The 20,785-nt window shown below is 53.3% G+C and overlaps 1 protein-coding gene across 1 annotated transcript in view; it reads left to right on the plus strand.

The window, feature by feature from the left end:
• Positions 1 to 20,785, plus strand: part of gemin5 (gem (nuclear organelle) associated protein 5) — an 80,310-nt gene that overhangs the window by 57,607 nt on the left and 1,918 nt on the right. The window contains exons 22-27 of the mRNA XM_072590291.1: positions 2,335 to 2,454; positions 5,041 to 5,251; positions 6,398 to 6,661; positions 10,439 to 10,601; positions 17,851 to 18,364; positions 19,735 to 19,819. Of these exons, the coding sequence (XP_072446392.1) occupies positions 2,335 to 2,454; positions 5,041 to 5,251; positions 6,398 to 6,661; positions 10,439 to 10,601; positions 17,851 to 18,364; positions 19,735 to 19,819 (1,357 nt within the window). The remainder of the gene's footprint in view (positions 1 to 2,334; positions 2,455 to 5,040; positions 5,252 to 6,397; positions 6,662 to 10,438; positions 10,602 to 17,850; positions 18,365 to 19,734; positions 19,820 to 20,785) is intronic.

Raw genomic sequence — 20,785 nt, forward strand, 5'->3', positions numbered from 1 at the left:
GTACCCATAGGGAGGGCCTCAACCAGGACCTTGGGTTCATGTCACATGATAGGTGACCACCATTGCACTACACACACACATATAGGCACTCCTATACACACATACACACAGACGCGCACACAGACATCCACACACACCCTTACAGACGCACACTCCCACACTCTCTCATTCACCCCCTCACAGACTTAAGACACTCTACACTCACTACATACACACACATACACTTTCTCACACTCTCAACCCCCAACCTAGACAGACAGATGCACACATATATTTTGTGGGGTGAATTTGTACTTTCAGAGTTACATTGTACTTTGCTCAAAACCTGCATGCATTCATGTAGAACTCTGAGCTCAAACTGTATGAATTTATGTAAAACTCCGTTATCTCACTTTTTAGATTAGCATCAATCTAAACATCATGGCATAGACAAGAGAACACAGGGGGCCAACACCTTCAACATATTGTCCAGCTATCACCATTGTTAATAGCTAACCTGAGAATGCAACTTTATTTAAAAAAGGTTTTGTGATTTACACATGCAAGAAGTGAAACTATCACTGTATTCTAACAGATGAAAGGCTTATCAATCAATTTTTCAATGTATAATTTCAGTTACATCACACTTTAAATTTTTGCTATAAATTCTGTGTTAGGATTGAGCCCTCCATTATCACCTGATGAAGGAGCGTCGCTCCGAAAGCTAGTGTACTTCCAATTAAACCTGTTGGACTATAATCTGGTGTTGTGTGATCTTTAACGTTGTGCTCCCGATTATGAACACATTTAACCAAACATTTCCTTAACTTTCTCTGCTCCATGGAGAGCCATCCCTCTGCTTCTCTGGGCCCTCCACGTCCCTAAAGGACATCATCCCTGATTGCATTCCAGTCCATCTCCTCTACACCCTCTGCAAGGTTCTTCCTGAAATCTAACACCCAGCACGGTGGACAATCCACCTGAGGAAACCTAGTCAGTATTTCCTGTACAGCTGCAACATGACCTTCCATCTTTTGCACATCCCTTGATCTTAATCGTTTCGCTTTTGAAGACTATCTATTTGGCTGCCTGGTCCAAAGCTCTGGAATCCCATCCTTCCACCTCTCTGTCTCTGCCTCTCCCCCATTTTAAGATAAAATATCCCTCTTTGACTAAGCTTTTGGTCACCTGACCTAAAATCTCCTCCTATGGCTCAGTGTTGAGATTGGTTAAGGTGCCAACCCTAATGTTAATAATGGACACGTCTGGTCCCAGAGTGATACCTGGCTGGTTGGACCATAACCTTGTTTGTTTTTTTTTGTAACCATGATGGTCTATTACTGAAACATTAACCCTATTGCACATGAAAAAAATGTCATTAGAAACACAGGAAAAGGATACAAGCCTGCTGCTTTACCCAGCAATATCCTGACCGGTTACTTAGTGAAGAATCGCCACTATCTCGAGACTAACATCTTCCTCGGGATGGGATAGTTGCAATCAGTTTTCTTACAGCAAATTTCTGTGCATTCAGTGCGTGTTTTTTCTTTATCAGGTGTATCCTTCTGCAACTGACACCTAAAAACTAACCTTGCTATTACTTTAACTTCAGAGCAAGAATGAGTTACCTAAATTCAGTTTCAGCAATTTCTGACAGAACAGTGGCTCATTGGTTAGTATTGCTGCCTTACAGCACCAGGAACACTGGTTCAATTCCAGCCTCAGGCGCCTAACTGTGTGGAGTTTGCACATTCTCCCCATGTCTGTGTGGGTTTCCTCCCTCAGTCCAAAGGTGTGCAGGTTAGGGTGGATTGGCCGTGCTAAAATTGCCCATAGTGTTCAGGGATGTGTAGGTTAGGTGCATTAGTTAGGAGTAAATGTAGGATAATAGATTAGCGGAATTGGTCTGGGTGGGTTACTCTTCGGAGTGGTCAGTGCGTACTTGTTGGGCTGAAGGATCTGTTTCACACTGCAGGAATTCTATCAAAACATTATTACTGAAGAGTTTAACTCTTTAGCCTCCATGTTGTGACCACAGTAACTAACTGAAAGCTCCTTTCTAGATGTTTGTGTCTTTGCGACCCATGTCGCTAGGCAACAGCACATTCTTTTTCTATGTTATTTAATTGCACTCAGCTGTTAACTTCCCAACTCTTTATAGTTGTCAAACCTCATATATGTAAATAAACCAGACTCCTTGGTACAGGCACCAAGTTCGGTAATGAAACTAAAACAAAATACAAAATAAAAATTAAAGTTGTACTTTGTTCCTCACACGAAGCAAGACTGTGGGAGGCTTTACTTCATTAAAGGAACACAAGTTGTTGTTTTATTACATTGCTCTTGTTTCAATAGCGAAGCCATTGCCATTGCCAAAGCCCGGCTACAACCCGATGATCCGTTGTTGAAGGAGCTTTACACCAACTGTGCTGGCGTCATGGAGAAAGATGGCCATTACACAATCGCAGCCAAGTGGTAAGAGCTCAGTCTTGGCAAAGATCTGTCTAGAAAACATCCAGTTTCCATCGAACCTACTGGTGCCCAATTCTGGTTGCATTTACTTGTGGAGATCTCTAACTGCCCTGCTCCCCAATCCTCTGCAGTCAATCAGCTGATCACAGAGAGTGGTTCACATGTGGAACGAACTGCCAGAGAAAGTGGTGGATGTGGGTGCAGTTACAATGTGTAAAAGATATTTGGAAAGTACATGAATAGGAAAGGTTGACAAGAACTTGGGCCAAGCGCAGGCAAACGGGACTAGTTTAATTTGGGAGCATGGTCGGCGTGGACCAGTTAAATTGAAGGGTCTGTTTCCATGCTGTATGACTATGATCAATCCATTACCATGGAGCACACTCACCCCGCCAACCCCTCGGCCACTTGGAAGGTCAGCAAACTCTTCAGTTGATTGACAGTCAAGCAACATCCAATTGAACAGTCTTTTATTCCAAAAAGAATCGGTTTTCAGTAGTTTATGACTAAAGTGTGGAAAATTAATTTTAAATCCTGATCTTCTTTTGTCAATGCCACTGGGATTTCTTTCTGTTTGAATATTTACACGTGGCCTCTGAGTGAGGGAATAATCTGTTGTACTGGTCTCTTTCCTTATTGTTATAAGGCTGGGAGCTATCAGCATTAGGGAATGAAACGCTTGGAAGGAAAGTATTTGGAATGTTGTGAGCAATTTTGGACCTCATATATCTTAGGAAAGGTGTGCTAGCATTGGAGAGGGTCCACTCATCTCAGGGGCAATTAAGGACAGGCAACAAACGCTGGCCTTGCCACCAGTTCCCCCCACACCCAAGGGATCATTAATGAAGAGCAAACCATGCCGATGGGTTGTGATGAAGCAAGGTAGGGGGGGGAGGATAGTGTTGACATGGACCTCTGTCTGTAAAGAATACGTAACACAACAGAAGGGCACCATCTGAATGTTTTTCAGACCGAGCTGTGCTAACGAGATCAATTAGAAGTGGACAAAGATGAAGTTCCTGTGCTGTGTTCACTTTCACAGGGTTTGTAATGGTGCAGAAACTGTCAATCTTCAGGCAGTTCCTAATGAGAAAAAGTGTTGGACATCTCTAGACAACAAGGGGTTAAATGCGACTGGGGTTAATTATTGTGGCAGAGAGAAACTGGCAAGTTCTTTCCGTTGCTTTTTTTAATTCGCTCACTGGTGTGGGTACCTCTGGGTAGGCCAGCATTAATTACCCATCCCTAATTGGCACAGTGGTTAGCACTGCTGCCTCACAGCGCCAGAGACCCGGGTTCAATTCCCGCCTCAGGCGACTGACTGTGTGGAGTTTGTATATTCTCCCCGTGTCTGCGTGGGTTTTCTCCGGGTGCTCTGGTTTCCTCCCGCAATCCAAAAAAAATGTGCAGGTTAGGTGAATTGGTCATGCTAAATTGCCCGTAATGTTAGGTGAAGGGGTAATTGTAGGAGAATGGGTTTGGGTGGGTTACGCTTTGGCGGGTCGGTGTGGACTTGTTGGGGCGAAGGGCCTGTTTCCACACTGTAAGTAATCTAATCTAATTGCACAGAGGGCAGTTAAGAGTCAACCACATTGCTGTCGATCTGGAATTACATGTAGGCCAGACCATCAGGAGGCAATGACCTCGTGATATTGTCGCTGGACTGTTAATCCAGAGTCAAAATGTGTGGTGCTGGAAAAGCACAGCAGGTCAAGCAGCATCCTAGGAGCAGAAAAAATCCTGAAACTTCGATTCTCCTGCTCCTTGGATGCTGCCTGACCTGCTGTGCTTTTCCAGCACCACACATTTTGACTCTGATCTGCAGTCCTGACTTTCTCCTGTTAATCCAGAGACCCAGGTAACGTTCCAGGTTTGAATTCCACCACAGCAGATGGTAATGATCTGTAAATATGAGCCTAATGATGACCATCAAACCATTGTTTGAATGTAAGGAAAAATCCATCTGGTTCATTCATCATCTTCAGACAAGGAAATCTGCCATCCTTACCTGGTCTGGTCCACGTGTGACTCCAGACCCAGAGCAAGATGGTTGATTGGTAATGGCTCCCTGGGATGGACAATAAACACTGGCCTGGCCAGTGATACCACGTCCATGAATGAATAATAAAAAAAAAAGCTGAGGGTGACAGACTTCCTTCCCAAAAGAACGTTAGTGAGCCAGATAGATTCTTCTAACAATCCACAATAGATTCAGTCAAATCTTAATTCCAGATTTCTACTGAATTCAAATCCCACCGTCTGGCAGGGCAGGATTTGAACCCAGATCCCCAGAATATTAGTTGAGTTTCTAGATGAAGAATCTAGCGATAATACCACTAGGCCGTTGCCTCACACTTTGTTATACCATCAATGTAAGTGGGTTGGGGGAATCCTCCCTGTGTGTGTGTGTCTGGGTGACGGGTGGGGGAGGGGAGGGAAGGGAGGAGGGATTTAGTGGTTGCCATGATGGGGGGGGGAAAAAAGGGAGGGGGTCCTGACAATAGCATCTCCCTGTGAGAATTTGTTCCTCAGTGTCCCCACTGGAGAGCTCTGGGATTGTGTTTTGATCTGCTTACTGCACTGTTGCAGCTATTTGACGGCCCGATCCCCTTACGATGCGGCTAAGATCTTGGCGAGGAAGGGCGACGTACCTTCGCTACGGGCGGCTGCCACGGTGGCCTCCATTGTCGGGGAGCACGAGCTGTCCTCCTTGTTCTCCTCCAGATGCTCTTTGGATCTGTTGGCCCAGCGTGACTGGCAGGCGGCGCAAGACGTCCTGCGCCCGCAGGAGGGTTTGTTGGTGAGTACGAGGGAAGGGTTTCATCTTTGCCGTCTTCCCCTCCCCCTCCAAAAAATCCATCCCATGTGGAAACTGGGGACTGGTCGTTGTAACACGCAGGTCAGGGGAGTATTGTGTGGAAGGTCTCGCATTTCTATAGCACCTTTCACAACCATTGCACATCCCAAGGCACTTTCACCGCTATTGAAGTACTTCAGAGCGTGGGCACCTTTTGAAATGTGGGAAACATGCCCATCCTCGTGCGCACAGCAAGAGCCCATAAGAAGCAAGATGATATTGACCAGAAAGTTTTCGTGATACTAGTCTGAGAGATCCACATTTGTCAGCACACAGGGAATAGTTACTCGATTCCTCATCAATGTAAGACTTAGGAACAGGCCCTTCGGCCCACCATGCCTGTGCTGACCATGATGCCATTCTAAACTATTCCCATCTGCCTGCACGTGGTCCATATCCCTCTGTTCCCTTCCTGTTTGTGGGTCTGTCTAGATGCTTTTTGAATCCTGCTATTTTGAATCCTGCTATTGTCAACCATCCAGCCCATCAAGTCTGCTCCACACTTAAAGAGATCTTGGCTGATCTGATAATCCTCAACTGCACTTTCCTGCCTTTTCCCTCTAACCCTTGATTCCCTTCCTGATTAAAAATCATTCTGTCTCAACCTTGACTGTGTTGAATGACCCAGCCCTCTGTGGGAAAGAATTCTACAGCTTCACTATCCCCTGAGATAAGAAATTCCTCCCGCTTTTAGTGAATGTCCCTTCTGAGAGAATTTCCTTTTGCTCCTGGACTCTCCCACAAGATAAAACAACCTTTCTGCATCCACCCTGTCAGGTCCATTAAGAATCTTCAATATTTCAATGAGATAATTTTTCATTTCTTCTAAACTCCAATGAGGACAGACCTAACCTGCCCTACCTCTGCTCGTAAGACAGTCCCACCATACCTAGTATCAACCTGATGAACCTTCTCTAGTCTGCCTCCAATGATCGAATGCCTTTCCTGAGATAAGGAGCCCAAACCTGTTCACAGCTGTTTACGTTTCATCACTTTCCATTCAGTGAAACTTGACCCTGCTTCCAGTTCCTAATGTCAGGCTCCAAATACCTGTTCCTAATGTAATTGTCTGTTATCCTCTCTGTGCAGGGCCAAAGGTTGGTGCTGTGTACGTACGAGTTACTGTACCGGTACCTTGCTGATGGGAACCTGACTCTGTGGAAGAGTATGAATGCACCCTGCTACCACCACTGGACCTTACGGAGCGATGAGCCACTCATTCGTTCAGTGATTGCCATTTGGCAAAGTGAGTTTGGGATCACACCAGCCAATACTGAACGACTGAAGACAGGTCATCAGCAGCTCAGGATGACTGAACACCCAGTGGCATCTCCCAACACCCCGCCCAGACTGGTAACTCCAGTATTCCTGCCTCCTCTTCATCTTTCTCTGTCTGTCTCCTCTCTTCTCTCTTTCTCTCTTTTGTTCTCTTGTTCTGTTTGTGCCCTCTCTCTCATTCTCTTTGCCCTCTCTCTCATTCTCTTTGCCCTCTCTCTCATTCTCTTTGCGCATTCTCTCTCTCATTTGCTACCCTATTTTCCTCTTCCCTCTGTCCCTTCACCCGTGTGATTTTTCCCATTTTTGCTTTTGACATAACCATCTCTGCATCTGTGGTTTGGTTTGATTTCTTTATTATCATGTGTACTTTGTAAAAAAAAATACGATGCAAAGTGTGGTTTAGGTTGGATGTCTATTCCAAACCGTTCCAGTGAGAGTTTCTTAGCTGATCAACTGCTGAAGGCATCACTGACAAGATGATGTTCCCTTCACTGGTCAACAAGCCGGTGCCCAAATGGCTGTGATGGGGCAGTGGCCAACTGAGGGAATGTTTTAGTATTTCCTGTGGGGCCCTCCATTATAGGATCACAGAGGAGAAGCCTGGGGCTGGAGTGACTGTGCAGGCAGAGGTTAACCAGCTGGGTACGCGCTGTGCTCCCATTTGTAGTTTTTAACCTAAAACGCCTCTCTTTGTGAAGCTGGGCTCGTGAGAGCTGGACAGTGAGTGGGTGAAATCTGAGAGGGTGGTGGCAGCAGTTTCCGTGGTAACCTAGAAATGGAATTGGATAGGTACAGAAGTGAAAAGAGATGTGTCGTGATGATATAGAGTGAGGCCAATTGGGTGGCTCTGTACAAAGAGTTAGCAAGTTGGAAGGAGCTGAGTTACCTCTTCTGTGCTGAAGCCGATAGCCGATGCTGCCAAGTGCTCTCAGCTTTCCGATAATCCATCCTTACCTGCGGTGCTTTTAAAATATCTTTGTGCGAGGTGGTTTGGAAAACCCACCTTTGTTCCCTGTCCCGAAATCCCCTTGAGCGGTCTGACTTGCTCGGCCATTTTGAGGACAGTGAAGAACTCCATGTGGGCATGGGGCCACCTGTAGGCCAGACCAGGGAAGGACGTCTGCCTCCTTTACCTGAAGGACGTGAATGAACCACTGAATGGAGACATGGGACTTGAAGCCTTGACCCTGTTTCTCTCTCCACAGATGCTGTCAAGCCTGCTGAGTTTCTCCAGCACTTTCAGGTTTGCATTTCTGACGTCCAGCGTCTGGAGTATTTCACATTATGAAACCAGATGGATTTCTATCAGGATTCAGGGATTGTTCTCCAGGCACCATTACATTCCAGATTTGCTTGAATTCCACCAGCTGCCTCAATAGGCTTTGAGCCCATGTCCTCTGCATTGCCCTGGCCTCTCGGTTCCTCTAACTTGTGCCATTGCCACTACAATATTTATCCACCTCTATCCGTTCCCCACTAACCTTCTCTGCTCCATAGGAAACACCCCCAGCACAGCCAACCCCTCTTCATAACTCAACTGGCCCCTCCCAGGCCACATCCTGGTTAATCTCAAATCCTGTCTTTCACCTCAAATTTATGTCCCCTTTGTTACTAACTCCTCGACTAAGGGAGATGGCTGCTTACTATCCACCCTGTGCATGCCCCTCCTAATCCTGCACTCTTCCATCAGGTCCCCTCTCCACCTTCACTGGTCGAAAGAAAACAACTCCAGCTTATCCGGCCTCTCTCCATCACTAAAGCGCTCCCTCCCAGGCACCATCCTGGTGAATCTCCTCTGCACCCTCTCCAGTGCAATCGCATCCTTCCTGCAGTGCAGAGACCAGAACTGCACACAGGACCCCAGCTGTGGCCTGTCCCAAGTCCTGTACAACTCCAAAATGACCCTCCCTGGAGGAAGGTACAGGTGGTCTGATTAGCAAGGTTGCAGATGACACTAAGATTGGTAGAGTAGCAGACAGTGAAGGGGACTGCCAGAGAATGCAGCAGAATATAGACTGATTGGAGAGTTGGGCAGAGAAATGGCAGATGGAGTTCAATCCAGGCAAATGCGAGGTGATGTATTTTGGAAGATCCAATTCAAGAGCAAACTATACAGTAAGTGAAGAAGTCCTGGGGAAAATGGATGTACAGAGAGATCTGGGTGTTCAAGTCTATTGTACCCTGAAGGTGGCAACGCTGGTCGATAGAGTGGTGAAGAAGGCATACTGCATGCTTTCCTTCATTGGACGGGGTATTGAGTACAAGAGTTGGCAGATCATGTTACGATTGTAAAGGACTTTGGTTTGGCTGCATTTGGAATTCGCCTACAGTTCTGGTCATCACATTCCCACAAGGATGGAGAGAGTGCAGAGGAAGTTCACCAGGATGTTGCCTGGTATGGAGGGTGCTAGCTATGAAGAGAGGTCGAGTAGATTAGGATTATTTTCACTAGAAAGACGGAGGTTGAGGGGGGACCTGATTTGAGGTCTACAAAACCACAAGAGGTGTAGACAAAATGGATAGCAAGAAGCTTTTTCCCCAGAGTAGGGGACTAGATTACTAGGGGTCACGAGGTCAAGGTGAGAGGGGAATGGTTTTAAGGGAGATATATGTCGAAAGTTCTTTACGCAGAGGATGGTGGGTGCCTGGAATGGGTTGCCAGCGGAGGTGCTAGAGGTAGGCACGATAGCGTCATTGAACATGTATCTAGACAGATACGTGAATGAGGAGGGAGCAAAGGGAATCAGATCCTTAAAAAAATAGGCGACAGGTTTAGGTAGAGGATCTGGATCAGTGCAGGGTTAGAAGGCCGAAGGGCCTGTTCCTCTGATGGAATTTTCTTTGTTCTTTGTGTAATCTATGCCAGGCCTGATAAAGGTAAGTGTCCTATATGCTGCCTTAATGACCCTGTGACCCTGTCCTGCCACCTTCAGGGACCCGAGAGGCTGAAGGAGGAGTGAATGTCAGAAACACCAGCTGAAGTTGTCAGTTTATCCCCCGGATCTAACGCTCCATTCTGTTTGATCATTTCTGATTCAATGTGGCCTCGACTCCACTTTCCTGACCCCATTACCCTTCAACGCTGTCCCCCGCCACCTCCCATCAACATCGATCAAAAACCTGTCAAACCACAACCGTGAATATAATTCAATGACCCACTGCTCTCTTGAGAAGAGATTTCCATTGACTAACTATTGCCTCGTCCGACCAGATCATGGGGCTGCCCCCTCAGTGGAGAGGGGCGATTGGTGGTGATTTAACCCGAGGGTCACCATGCCTCTGTTGAGGAGAGAGATTAAGAGGGAGCTAACCTCAGTTGGTGAAGGAATTGAAGCCATGATGGTGACACCACTCCATCCAGCCAACTGAGCTAACCAACCTCCTACGCAACCCTCTGAAAGAAGCAATTCCTCCTCATCGCTGTCTTAAATGGGAGACCCCTCTGAATCTGTGCACCTCCCCCAGCGATAGGAGCCATTCCCTCAGGAGTCAAACCCCTTGAAAATCTGAGGTGTTTCGATAAGACCCATCTCTCAATCCTCTGAACTCCAGTGAGTGGAGGTAGGCCCACTCTGCTTGATTATTTTGCCCTCTCTAAGATGTCAGTGTGAATCTTGGTTGAACTGCTTCTGGTGCAAGCCCAATCCTCCTTGAATAGACAGCAGAAAGGCAGCAGCTTGTATTGTAGAGGGATACAGGGTGGGGAAGGGAGGGTACTGAGACAGTCGAACATGTTGAGATGATGGTGATGAGCTTTGATATTTCACCAATAGCTGGAACGTTCTGCATAGATCTCCCGGGTTGTTTTAATGTTCCATTGTGAAAAGTAATACAAATCTGTCTCTCTCCCAGCTGATGCTGTACTTGGCTCATGACCTGAGTGTGGCCATAGCCTGTAGTCTGCTGTCTGACTGGACCCAGATGGTCACTGCCTTACTCAGTGCTGTCCATCGATGTGTCAGTGCTGGAGACTTCACTCTGATGCAGGAAATCAGCAAGATCACTCTCTCGGAGGGTAAGTGAGCTTCCCGTTACTTCTGTAAACTGAATGTAAAGCTCTCTTAACACTGTCCCCATCAAACATTCCCAGTTCAGGGACCACACGGGGTTAGACACAGATTAAATGCTCCCTCTACATTGCCCCCACCATAACACTGCCCGGACAGGGACAGCACTGGGTCAGCCACACATTAAATGCTCCCTCTACACTGCCCCAATCATACGCTCCCCGGACAGGGACAGTGCGACGCTCCCATCATGCAGCTCACCCCTTTCTGATGGTTTTAGCCTCTCTTATCCTCCATTTGGAGCACGTGCAGTGGGCTCTGTCTGTCTTGGGTCAGCCCCTTCTCACATCATTCAGCATGAAGAGGGGAAGCCCCCTGTTTCACAGCGGGTTTGGTTTGGTTCGGTCCCTGTTCCCTCCCTCTACAAGGTAATGCTGCTAACGCTCCTCTGATTAAACACAAAACCTGGGCAGAGAGTAAACAGTGATACTGAAAGCAGAGCCAAGTGATTATCAGAAAGATGAAGCGGGCTGGAACACCTTACCTCTGGAAAAGGGAAGGCTGAGGATGATTTGAGGTCTTCAAACTGATGGAAGAGTTCAATAGTTTTGATGTGGAATTAATGCTGACTGTTCTGGGAAAGGCTGTAAGTATGGGTAACGATGATAATGAGTCTGTCCCCCTCTCTCTGTGACTATGTGCCTGTCTGTCCCCCCCTCTCGCTGTCTAGGCGAAAGTGAGGACTGCAGATGCTGGAAACCAGAGTTTAGATGAGAGTGGTGCTGGAAAAGAACAGCAGGTCAGGCAGCATCCGAGGAGCAGGAAAATCGATGTTTGTGGCAAAAGCCCTTCATTCCTGATGAAGGACTTTTTGCCCGAAACGTTGATTTTCCTGCTCCTTGGATGCTGCCTGACCTGCTGTTCTTTGCCAGCACCACTCTAATCTTGACTCCCCCCCCTCTCTGTCTCTGTGCGCCCCTCTCTGTCAATGTATGCATTAATGGCTTTCTGCATGTGTCAGAGCTCAGAGTATCATACAAAATTCTGATAGCCAGCATTGGACTCTCTCTGTCCTCTCCGCGCGCTCTCTCTCTGTCCTCTCCGCGCGCGCTCTCTCTGTCCTCTCCGCGCGCGCTCTCTCTGTCCTCTCCGCGCGCGCTCTCTCTGTCCTCTCCGCGCGCGCTCTCTCTGTCCTCTCCGCGCGCGCTCTCTCTGTCCTCTCCGCGCGCGCTCTCTCTGTCCTCTCCGCGCGCGCTCTCTCTGTCCTCTCCGCGCGCTCTCTCTCTCTGTCCTCTCCGCGCGCTCTCTCTCTCTGTCCTCTCCGCGCGCTCTCTCTCTCTGTCCTCTCCGCGCGCTCTCTCTCTCTGTCCTCTCCGCGCGCTCTCTCTCTCTGTCCTCTCCGCGCGCTCTCTCTCTCTGTCCTCTCCGCGCGCTCTCTCTCTCTGTCCTCTCCGCGCGCTCTCTCTCTCTGTCCTCTCCGCGCGCTCTCTCTCTCTGTCCTCTCCGCGCGCTCTCTCTCTCTGTCCTCTCCGCGCGCTCTCTCTCTCTGTCCTCTCCGCGCGCTCTCTCTCTCTGTCCTCTCCGCGCGCTCTCTCTCTCTGTCCTCTCCGCGCGCTCTCTCTCTCTGTCCTCTCCGCGCGCTCTCTCTCTCTGTCCTCTCCGCGCGCTCTCTCTCTCTGTCCTCTCCGCGCGCTCTCTCTCTCTGTCCTCTCCGCGCGCTCTCTCTCTCTGTCCTCTCCGCGCGCTCTCTCTCTCTGTCCTCTCCGCGCGCTCTCTCTCTCTGTCCTCTCCGCGCGCTCTCTCTCTCTGTCCTCTCCGCGCGCTCTCTCTCTCTGTCCTCTCCGCGCGCTCTCTCTCTCTGTCCTCTCCGCGCGCTCTCTCTCTCTGTCCTCTCCGCGCGCTCTCTCTCTCTGTCCTCTCCGCGCGCTCTCTCTCTCTGTCCTCTCCGCGCGCTCTCTCTCTCTGTCCTCTCCGCGCGCTCTCTCTCTCTGTCCTCTCCGCGCGCTCTCTCTCTCTGTCCTCTCCGCGCGCTCTCTCTCTCTGTCCTCTCCGCGCGCTCTCTCTCTCTGTCCTCTCCGCGCGCTCTCTCTCTCTGTCCTCTCCGCGCGCTCTCTCTCTCTGTCCTCTCCGCGCGCTCTCTCTCTCTGTCCTCTCCGCGCGCTCTCTCTCTCTGTCCTCTCCGCGCGCTCTCTCTCTCTGTCCTCTCCGCGCGCTCTCTCTCTCTGTCCTCTCCGCGCGCTCTCTCTCTCTGTCCTCTCCGCGCGCTCTCTCTCTCTGTCCTCTCCGCGCGCTCTCTCTCTCTGTCCTCTCCGCGCGCTCTCTCTCTCTGTCCTCTCCGCGCGCTCTCTCTCTCTGTCCTCTCCGCGCGCTCTCTCTCTCTGTCCTCTCCGCGCGCTCTCTCTCTCTGTCCTCTCCGCGCGCTCTCTCTCTCTGTCCTCTCCGCGCGCTCTCTCTCTCTGTCCTCTCCGCGCGCTCTCTCTCTCTGTCCTCTCCGCGCGCTCTCTCTCTCTGTCCTCTCCGCGCGCTCTCTCTCTCTGTCCTCTCCGCGCGCTCTCTCTCTCTGTCCTCTCCGCGCGCTCTCTCTCTCTGTCCTCTCCGCGCGCTCTCTCTCTCTGTCCTCTCCGCGCGCTCTCTCTCTCTGTCCTCTCCGCGCGCTCTCTCTCTCTGTCCTCTCCGCGCGCTCTCTCTCTCTGTCCTCTCCGCGCGCTCTCTCTCTCTGTCCTCTCCGCGCGCTCTCTCTCTCTGTCCTCTCCGCGCGCTCTCTCTCTCTGTCCTCTCCGCGCGCTCTCTCTCTCTGTCCTCTCCGCGCGCTCTCTCTCTCTGTCCTCTCCGCGCGCTCTCTCTCTCTGTCCTCTCCGCGCGCTCTCTCTCTCTGTCCTCTCCGCGCGCTCTCTCTCTCTGTCCTCTCCGCGCGCTCTCTCTCTCTGTCCTCTCCGCGCGCTCTCTCTCTCTGTCCTCTCCGCGCGCTCTCTCTCTCTGTCCTCTCCGCGCGCTCTCTCTCTCTGTCCTCTCCGCGCGCTCTCTCTCTCTGTCCTCTCCGCGCGCTCTCTCTCTCTGTCCTCTCCGCGCGCTCTCTCTCTCTGTCCTCTCCGCGCGCTCTCTCTCTCTGTCCTCTCCGCGCGCTCTCTCTCTCTGTCCTCTCCGCGCGCTCTCTCTCTCTGTCCTCTCCGCGCGCTCTCTCTCTCTGTCCTCTCCGCGCGCTCTCTCTCTCTGTCCTCTCCGCGCGCTCTCTCTCTCTGTCCTCTCCGCGCGCTCTCTCTCTCTGTCCTCTCCGCGCGCTCTCTCTCTCTGTCCTCTCCGCGCGCTCTCTCTCTCTGTCCTCTCCGCGCGCTCTCTCTCTCTGTCCTCTCCGCGCGCTCTCTCTCTCTGTCCTCTCCGCGCGCTCTCTCTCTCTGTCCTCTCCGCGCGCTCTCTCTCTCTGTCCTCTCCGCGCGCTCTCTCTCTCTGTCCTCTCCGCGCGCTCTCTCTCTCTGTCCTCTCCGCGCGCTCTCTCTCTCTGTCCTCTCCGCGCGCTCTCTCTCTCTGTCCTCTCCGCGCGCTCTCTCTCTCTGTCCTCTCCGCGCGCTCTCTCTCTCTGTCCTCTCCGCGCGCTCTCTCTCTCTGTCCTCTCCGCGCGCTCTCTCTCTCTGTCCTCTCCGCGCGCTCTCTCTCTCTGTCCTCTCCGCGCGCTCTCTCTCTCTGTCCTCTCCGCGCGCTCTCTCTCTCTGTCCTCTCCGCGCGCTCTCTCTCTCTGTCCTCTCCGCGCGCTCTCTCTCTCTGTCCTCTCCGCGCGCTCTCTCTCTCTGTCCTCTCCGCGCGCTCTCTCTCTCTGTCCTCTCCGCGCGCTCTCTCTCTCTGTCCTCTCCGCGCGCTCTCTCTCTCTGTCCTCTCCGCGCGCTCTCTCTCTCTGTCCTCTCCGCGCGCTCTCTCTCTCTGTCCTCTCCGCGCGCTCTCTCTCTCTGTCCTCTCCGCGCGCTCTCTCTCTCTGTCCTCTCCGCGCGCTCTCTCTCTCTGTCCTCTCCGCGCGCTCTCTCTCTCTGTCCTCTCCGCGCGCTCTCTCTCTCTGTCCTCTCCGCGCGCTCTCTCTCTCTGTCCTCTCCGCGCGCTCTCTCTCTCTGTCCTCTCCGCGCGCTCTCTCTCTCTGTCCTCTCCGCGCGCTCTCTCTCTCTGTCCTCTCCGCGCGCTCTCTCTCTCTGTCCTCTCCGCGCGCTCTCTCTCTCTGTCCTCTCCGCGCGCTCTCTCTCTCTGTCCTCTCCGCGCGCTCTCTCTCTCTGTCCTCTCCGCGCGCTCTCTCTCTCTGTCCTCTCCGCGCGCTCTCTCTCTCTGTCCTCTCCGCGCGCTCTCTCTCTCTGTCCTCTCCGCGCGCTCTCTCTCTCTGTCCTCTCCGCGCGCTCTCTCTCTCTGTCCTCTCCGCGCGCTCTCTCTCTCTGTCCTCTCCGCGCGCTCTCTCTCTCTGTCCTCTCCGCGCGCTCTCTCTCTCTGTCCTCTCCGCGCGCTCTCTCTCTCTGTCCTCTCCGCGCGCTCTCTCTCTCTGTCCTCTCCGCGCGCTCTCTCTCTCTGTCCTCTCCGCGCGCTCTCTCTCTCTGTCCTCTCCGCGCGCTCTCTCTCTCTGTCCTCTCCGCGCGCTCTCTCTCTCTGTCCTCTCCGCGCGCTCTCTCTCTCTGTCCTCTCCGCGCGCTCTCTCTCTCTGTCCTCTCCGCGCGCTCTCTCTCTCTGTCCTCTCCGCGCGCTCTCTCTCTCTGTCCTCTCCGCGCGCTCTCTCTCTCTGTCCTCTCCGCGCGCTCTCTCTCTCTGTCCTCTCCGCGCGCTCTCTCTCTCTGTCCTCTCCGCGCGCTCTCTCTCTCTGTCCTCTCCGCGCGCTCTCTCTCTCTGTCCTCTCCGCGCGCTCTCTCTCTCTGTCCTCTCCGCGCGCTCTCTCTCTCTGTCCTCTCCGCGCGCTCTCTCTCTCTGTCCTCTCCGCGCGCTCTCTCTCTCTGTCCTCTCCGCGCGCTCTCTCTCTCTGTCCTCTCCGCGCGCTCTCTCTCTCTGTCCTCTCCGCGCGCTCTCTCTCTCTGTCCTCTCCGCGCGCTCTCTCTCTCTGTCCTCTCCGCGCGCTCTCTCTCTCTGTCCTCTCCGCGCGCTCTCTCTCTCTGTCCTCTCCGCGCGCTCTCTCTCTCTGTCCTCTCCGCGCGCTCTCTCTCTCTGTCCTCTCCGCGCGCTCTCTCTCTCTGTCCTCTCCGCGCGCTCTCTCTCTCTGTCCTCTCCGCGCGCTCTCTCTCTCTGTCCTCTCCGCGCGCTCTCTCTCTCTGTCCTCTCCGCGCGCTCTCTCTCTCTGTCCTCTCCGCGCGCTCTCTCTCTCTGTCCTCTCCGCGCGCTCTCTCTCTCTGTCCTCTCCGCGCGCTCTCTCTCTCTGTCCTCTCCGCGCGCTCTCTCTCTCTGTCCTCTCCGCGCGCTCTCTCTCTCTGTCCTCTCCGCGCGCTCTCTCTCTCTGTCCTCTCCGCGCGCTCTCTCTCTCTGTCCTCTCCGCGCGCTCTCTCTCTCTGTCCTCTCCGCGCGCTCTCTCTCTCTGTCCTCTCCGCGCGCTCTCTCTCTCTGTCCTCTCCGCGCGCTCTCTCTCTCTGTCCTCTCCGCGCGCTCTCTCTCTCTGTCCTCTCCGCGCGCTCTCTCTCTCTGTCCTCTCCGCGCGCTCTCTCTCTCTGTCCTCTCCGCGCGCTCTCTCTCTCTGTCCTCTCCGCGCGCTCTCTCTCTCTGTCCTCTCCGCGCGCTCTCTCTCTCTGTCCTCTCCGCGCGCTCTCTCTCTCTGTCCTCTCCGCGCGCTCTCTCTCTCTGTCCTCTCCGCGCGCTCTCTCTCTCTGTCCTCTCCGCGCGCTCTCTCTCTCTGTCCTCTCCGCGCGCTCTCTCTCTCTGTCCTCTCCGCGCGCTCTCTCTCTCTGTCCTCTCCGCGCGCTCTCTCTCTCTGTCCTCTCCGCGCGCTCTCTCTCTCTGTCCTCTCCGCGCGCTCTCTCTCTCTGTCCTCTCCGCGCGCTCTCTCTCTCTGTCCTCTCCGCGCGCTCTCTCTCTCTGTCCTCTCCGCGCGCTCTCTCTCTCTGTCCTCTCCGCGCGCTCTCTCTCTCTGTCCTCTCCGCGCGCTCTCTCTCTCTGTCCTCTCCGCGCGCTCTCTCTCTCTGTCCTCTCCGCGCGCTCTCTCTCTCTGTCCTCTCCGCGCGCTCTCTCTCTCTGTCCTCTCCGCGCGCTCTCTCTCTCTGTCCTCTCCGCGCGCTCTCTCTCTCTGTCCTCTCCGCGCGCTCTCTCTCTCTGTCCTCTCCGCGCGCTCTCTCTCTCTGTCCTCTCCGCGCGCTCTCTCTCTCTGTCCTCTCCGCGCGCTCTCTCTCTCTGTCCTCTCCGCGCGCTCTCTCTCTCTGTCCTCTCCGCGCGCTCTCTCTCTCTGTCCTCTCCGCGCGCTCTCTCTCTCTGTCCTCTCCGCGCGCTCTCTCTCTCTGTCCTCTCCGCGCGCTCTCTCTCTCTGTCCTCTCCGCGCGCTCTCTCTCTCTGTCCTCTCCGCGCGCTCTCTCTCTCTGTCCTCTCCGCGCGCTCTCTCTCTCTGTCCTCTCCGCGCGCTCTCTCTCTCTGTCCTCTCCGCGCGCTCTCTCTCTCTGTCCTCTCCGCGCGCTCTCTCTCTCTGTCCTCTCCGCGCGCTCTCTCTCTCTGTCCTCTCCGCGCGCTCTCTCTCTCTGTCCTCTCCGCGCGCTCTCTCTCTCTGTCCTCTCCGCGCGCTCTCTCTCTCTGTCCTCTCCGCGCGCTCTCTCTCTCTGTCCTCTCCGCGCGCTCTCTCTCTCTGTCCTCTCCGCGCGCTCTCTCTCTCTGTCCTCTCCGCGCGCTCTCTCTCTCTGTCCTCTCCGCGCGCTCTCTCTCTCTGTCCTCTCCGCGCGCTCTCTCTCTCTGTCCTCTCCGCGCGCTCTCTCTCTCTGTCCTCTCCGCGCGCTCTCTCTCTCTGTCCTCTCCGCGCGCTCTCTCTCTCTGTCCTCTCCGCGCGCTCTCTCTCTCTGTCCTCTCCGCGCGCTCTCTCTCTCTGTCCTCTCCGCGCGCTCTCTCTCTCTGTCCTCTCCGCGCGCTCTCTCTCTCTGTCCTCTCCGCGCGCTCTCTCTCTCTGTCCTCTCCGCGCGCTCTCTCTCTCTGTCCTCTCCGCGCGCTCTCTCTCTCTTTGGCTCTCTGTGCCTGTCTCTATGTTTATTCAAACAAAGTTCATCTGTGTTGGTTTGGCTGTTTTTGCACTCTAACTGATATGGGAGTATTTTTCTATCCTGACCATCTCTTCACTAGGAGAGGATTTCACCTCTGACCTGGAGGTCAAGTTGACTGGCTCTGACCAAGTCGGCCTAGCGGCTCTCCGCAGCCTGTGTGCTTTCCACTGTTATGGACAGCTGTACCAGCTGTGGTGGGGGCTGGCTGCAGATCATTCCGGAATGTCAGCGGGCAGGAGGCAGGCTGACACTGAGGAAGGGCTGGAGGTGGATGGAACTCTGGGGAGCCTAGACCAACCAGTCGCTGCCCCCTCTGACCTCGGGAGAACTGCAGAGGGGGGTCAGTCTGCAGCCAGGAACCTCCCGTCTGGCTGTGCCTTGTTACTGTCACCCGAATACGCCAGGCTCCAGGCCCTGCACAGACAGATGGCTGTTATCCAACAAGCAGTGACTGGGCTTGTCAGTCAGCACCAAAGGCGTTTGGCCAGGCAGGAGGAGACTCAGGAAGGTGGGCTGCATCTGGACCAGGAGGCTGAGCCTGAACCAACAGAAGGCCCCACTCCAAATCATCACGGCTCTGAGCCCCCTTTAAGGTAAACCATGTCGGGAGGGGCGTGTGTTTGTGTGTGTGTGTGAGAAATTATTAATTTCCGGAGGGACACAGTTTCATATGGGGAAAAATTAAGTAACATGGGCTTCCCCCTCCCGCCCCCCCCAACCCCCCAACCGAGAAATGGGCTGTGATCCAACTGAAACATACTGAATGAGTAAAGCGTGGAACGAGGCCTCTCGGCCCATCCTCCCTGTGCTGGAGGGCTCTCCTTGCTTTGGTCGGAGAGCCTTGAATTGGGGGCAACCATTTTGGCAGCGAAAGGTTGTCCACTGGGAGCGTTGTGAATGTTTGGAATTCTCTGCCCCTGGCCTGGGGGAGTGTTCAATCTGTTGGTCATACTCACTGGCTTTTTCAGCACTGAGGGATCTCTGAGTAGGATGTGGATCTGATTAATCCAGAAACTGAGCTCATATTCTGGGGACCTGGGTTCAAATCCCACCATGGCAAGATGGTGGATGTTGAATCCCATAAAGCGTCTGGATTTAAAGGAGTAATCTGTCATTCCTACCCAGTCAGGCCTACATGTGACTCCAGACCCACAACAATGTAGTTGACTCTTAACTGCCCTCTGGGCAATTAGGAATGGGCAATAAAATGCATTCCTATCCAGGAATGCCCATATCCTGTGAACAAATGAGAAAGACGACACGTGGGAATGCAACAGTCTCCACATTCACCTCTAAGCCACTCTCGATCCTGACTTGGAAATATATCACTGTTCCTTCACTGTCACTGGGTCAGAATCCTGGACTTCCCTCTCGAAGGTCATTGTGGGTCAATCTACAGCACGTGGACTGCAGCAGTTTAAGAAGGCAGCTCACCCCCACCTTCTCAAGGGGCAACTAGGGACGGGCAGTAAATGCTGGGCCCAGCCAGATCCCATGAATTAATGATTCAAAAGGGACTTTTTAAAATTTAAAATTCCTCTCCGAAGGAAAGTTTTGAAACACAAAAATGGTCAAAGGAAAGGAGATCTGATCAATCAGACCCCACTCTCGATGCATGAATTCCAACATTCCCACCCCTTCCTGCAGACCACTGATCTCCCGGGAGTAGCAAAGAAAGTGTGCAGGTTACGTAGGATTTCTAAGTCGGGGCCTCGCTGTGGGGTCTGGGAGCTGGGAAGGGCCTGGGGCTGCATTCTGCTACCTTACAGTAACAGGAAGATGCTGCCTGTCTGCAGTTTAACCAGTATAGAGTGTGTTGGGGCACCAGGGAAGCCGCACACACTCTTGGCCTGGTTAGACGACAGCAGAGGTTGGAATAATCAAAACCATGAAGTAATGCTGACAGAGGAGGTGACAGAACTACAATCAAAACCAGTTTGTTTTCTGTGTCTTGCACACACAGTAAGGAGACCAGCTCTATGACAACTCTGATGGGACAGCTCCGGGACATCACCCAGCAGCAGTCAGAGCTGCCAGAGACTGTAAAGGTAAAGTTATTTAAAGCTATTTGTGTTCCCGTCAGTGCTGTGCACGCTGTCTGGAGCTCTCTCGCTCGAACTGTCTGGCATGTGCACTGTCTCCCCCTCGCGCTGCCTGGCACGCTCCCCCCTCGCGCTGCCTGGCACGCTCCCCCCTCGCGCTGCCTGGCACGCTCCCCCCTCGCGCTGCCTGGCACGCTCCCCCCTCGCGCTGCCTGGCACGCTCCCCCCTCGCGCTGCCTGGCACGCTCCCCCCCTCGCGCTGCCTGGCACGCTCCCCCCTCGCGCTGCCTGGCACGCTCCCCCCTCGCGCTGCCTGGCACGCTCCCCCCTCGCGCTGCCTGGCACGCTCCCCTCTCTCTTGCTGACAATCTTGGAAATTGTGACCCTGAGTTACTGACATACCAACTCATGGAATCAGAATATCCTTCTTGACCCTGTCAAAATGGTTCATAATTTGGAATACCTCATTAAGGCCATCTCTGTGAGCAGCACAGTGGCACAGTGGTTAGCACTGCTGCCTCACAGCGCCAGAGACCCGGGTTCAATTCCTGCCTCAGGCGACTGACTGTGTGGAGTTTGCATATTCTCCCCGTGCGTGGGTTTCCTCCGGGTGCTCCGGTTTCCTCCCACAGTCCAAAAACAATGTGCAGGTCAGGTGAATTGGCCATGCTAAATTGCCCGTAGTGTTCGGTGAAAGGGTAAATGTAGGGGAATGGGTCTGGGTGGGTTGCTCTTCAGAGGGTTGGTATGGACTTGTTGGGCTGAAGGGCTTGTTTCCACACTATAGGGAATCTACTCTAGATCTTCTTTGAGCTTATCCTCCTTCCCAGCAATCTCTCTAATCTTCCCTCGTTTCTAAAATCTTTCATTCCTGGGATTGTTCCTTTGTGCGCTCTCCAAGCCTAAACATCCCTCCTTAAGTGGTTGGGTGGAATGGGATCTCCCTGTGCTGTAATTTGTGGTCTAATTTTG

The sequence above is a fragment of the Chiloscyllium punctatum genome, chromosome 20 (genome assembly GCF_047496795.1).
Source record: "Chiloscyllium punctatum isolate Juve2018m chromosome 20, sChiPun1.3, whole genome shotgun sequence".
NCBI lineage: Eukaryota > Metazoa > Chordata > Chondrichthyes > Orectolobiformes > Hemiscylliidae > Chiloscyllium > Chiloscyllium punctatum.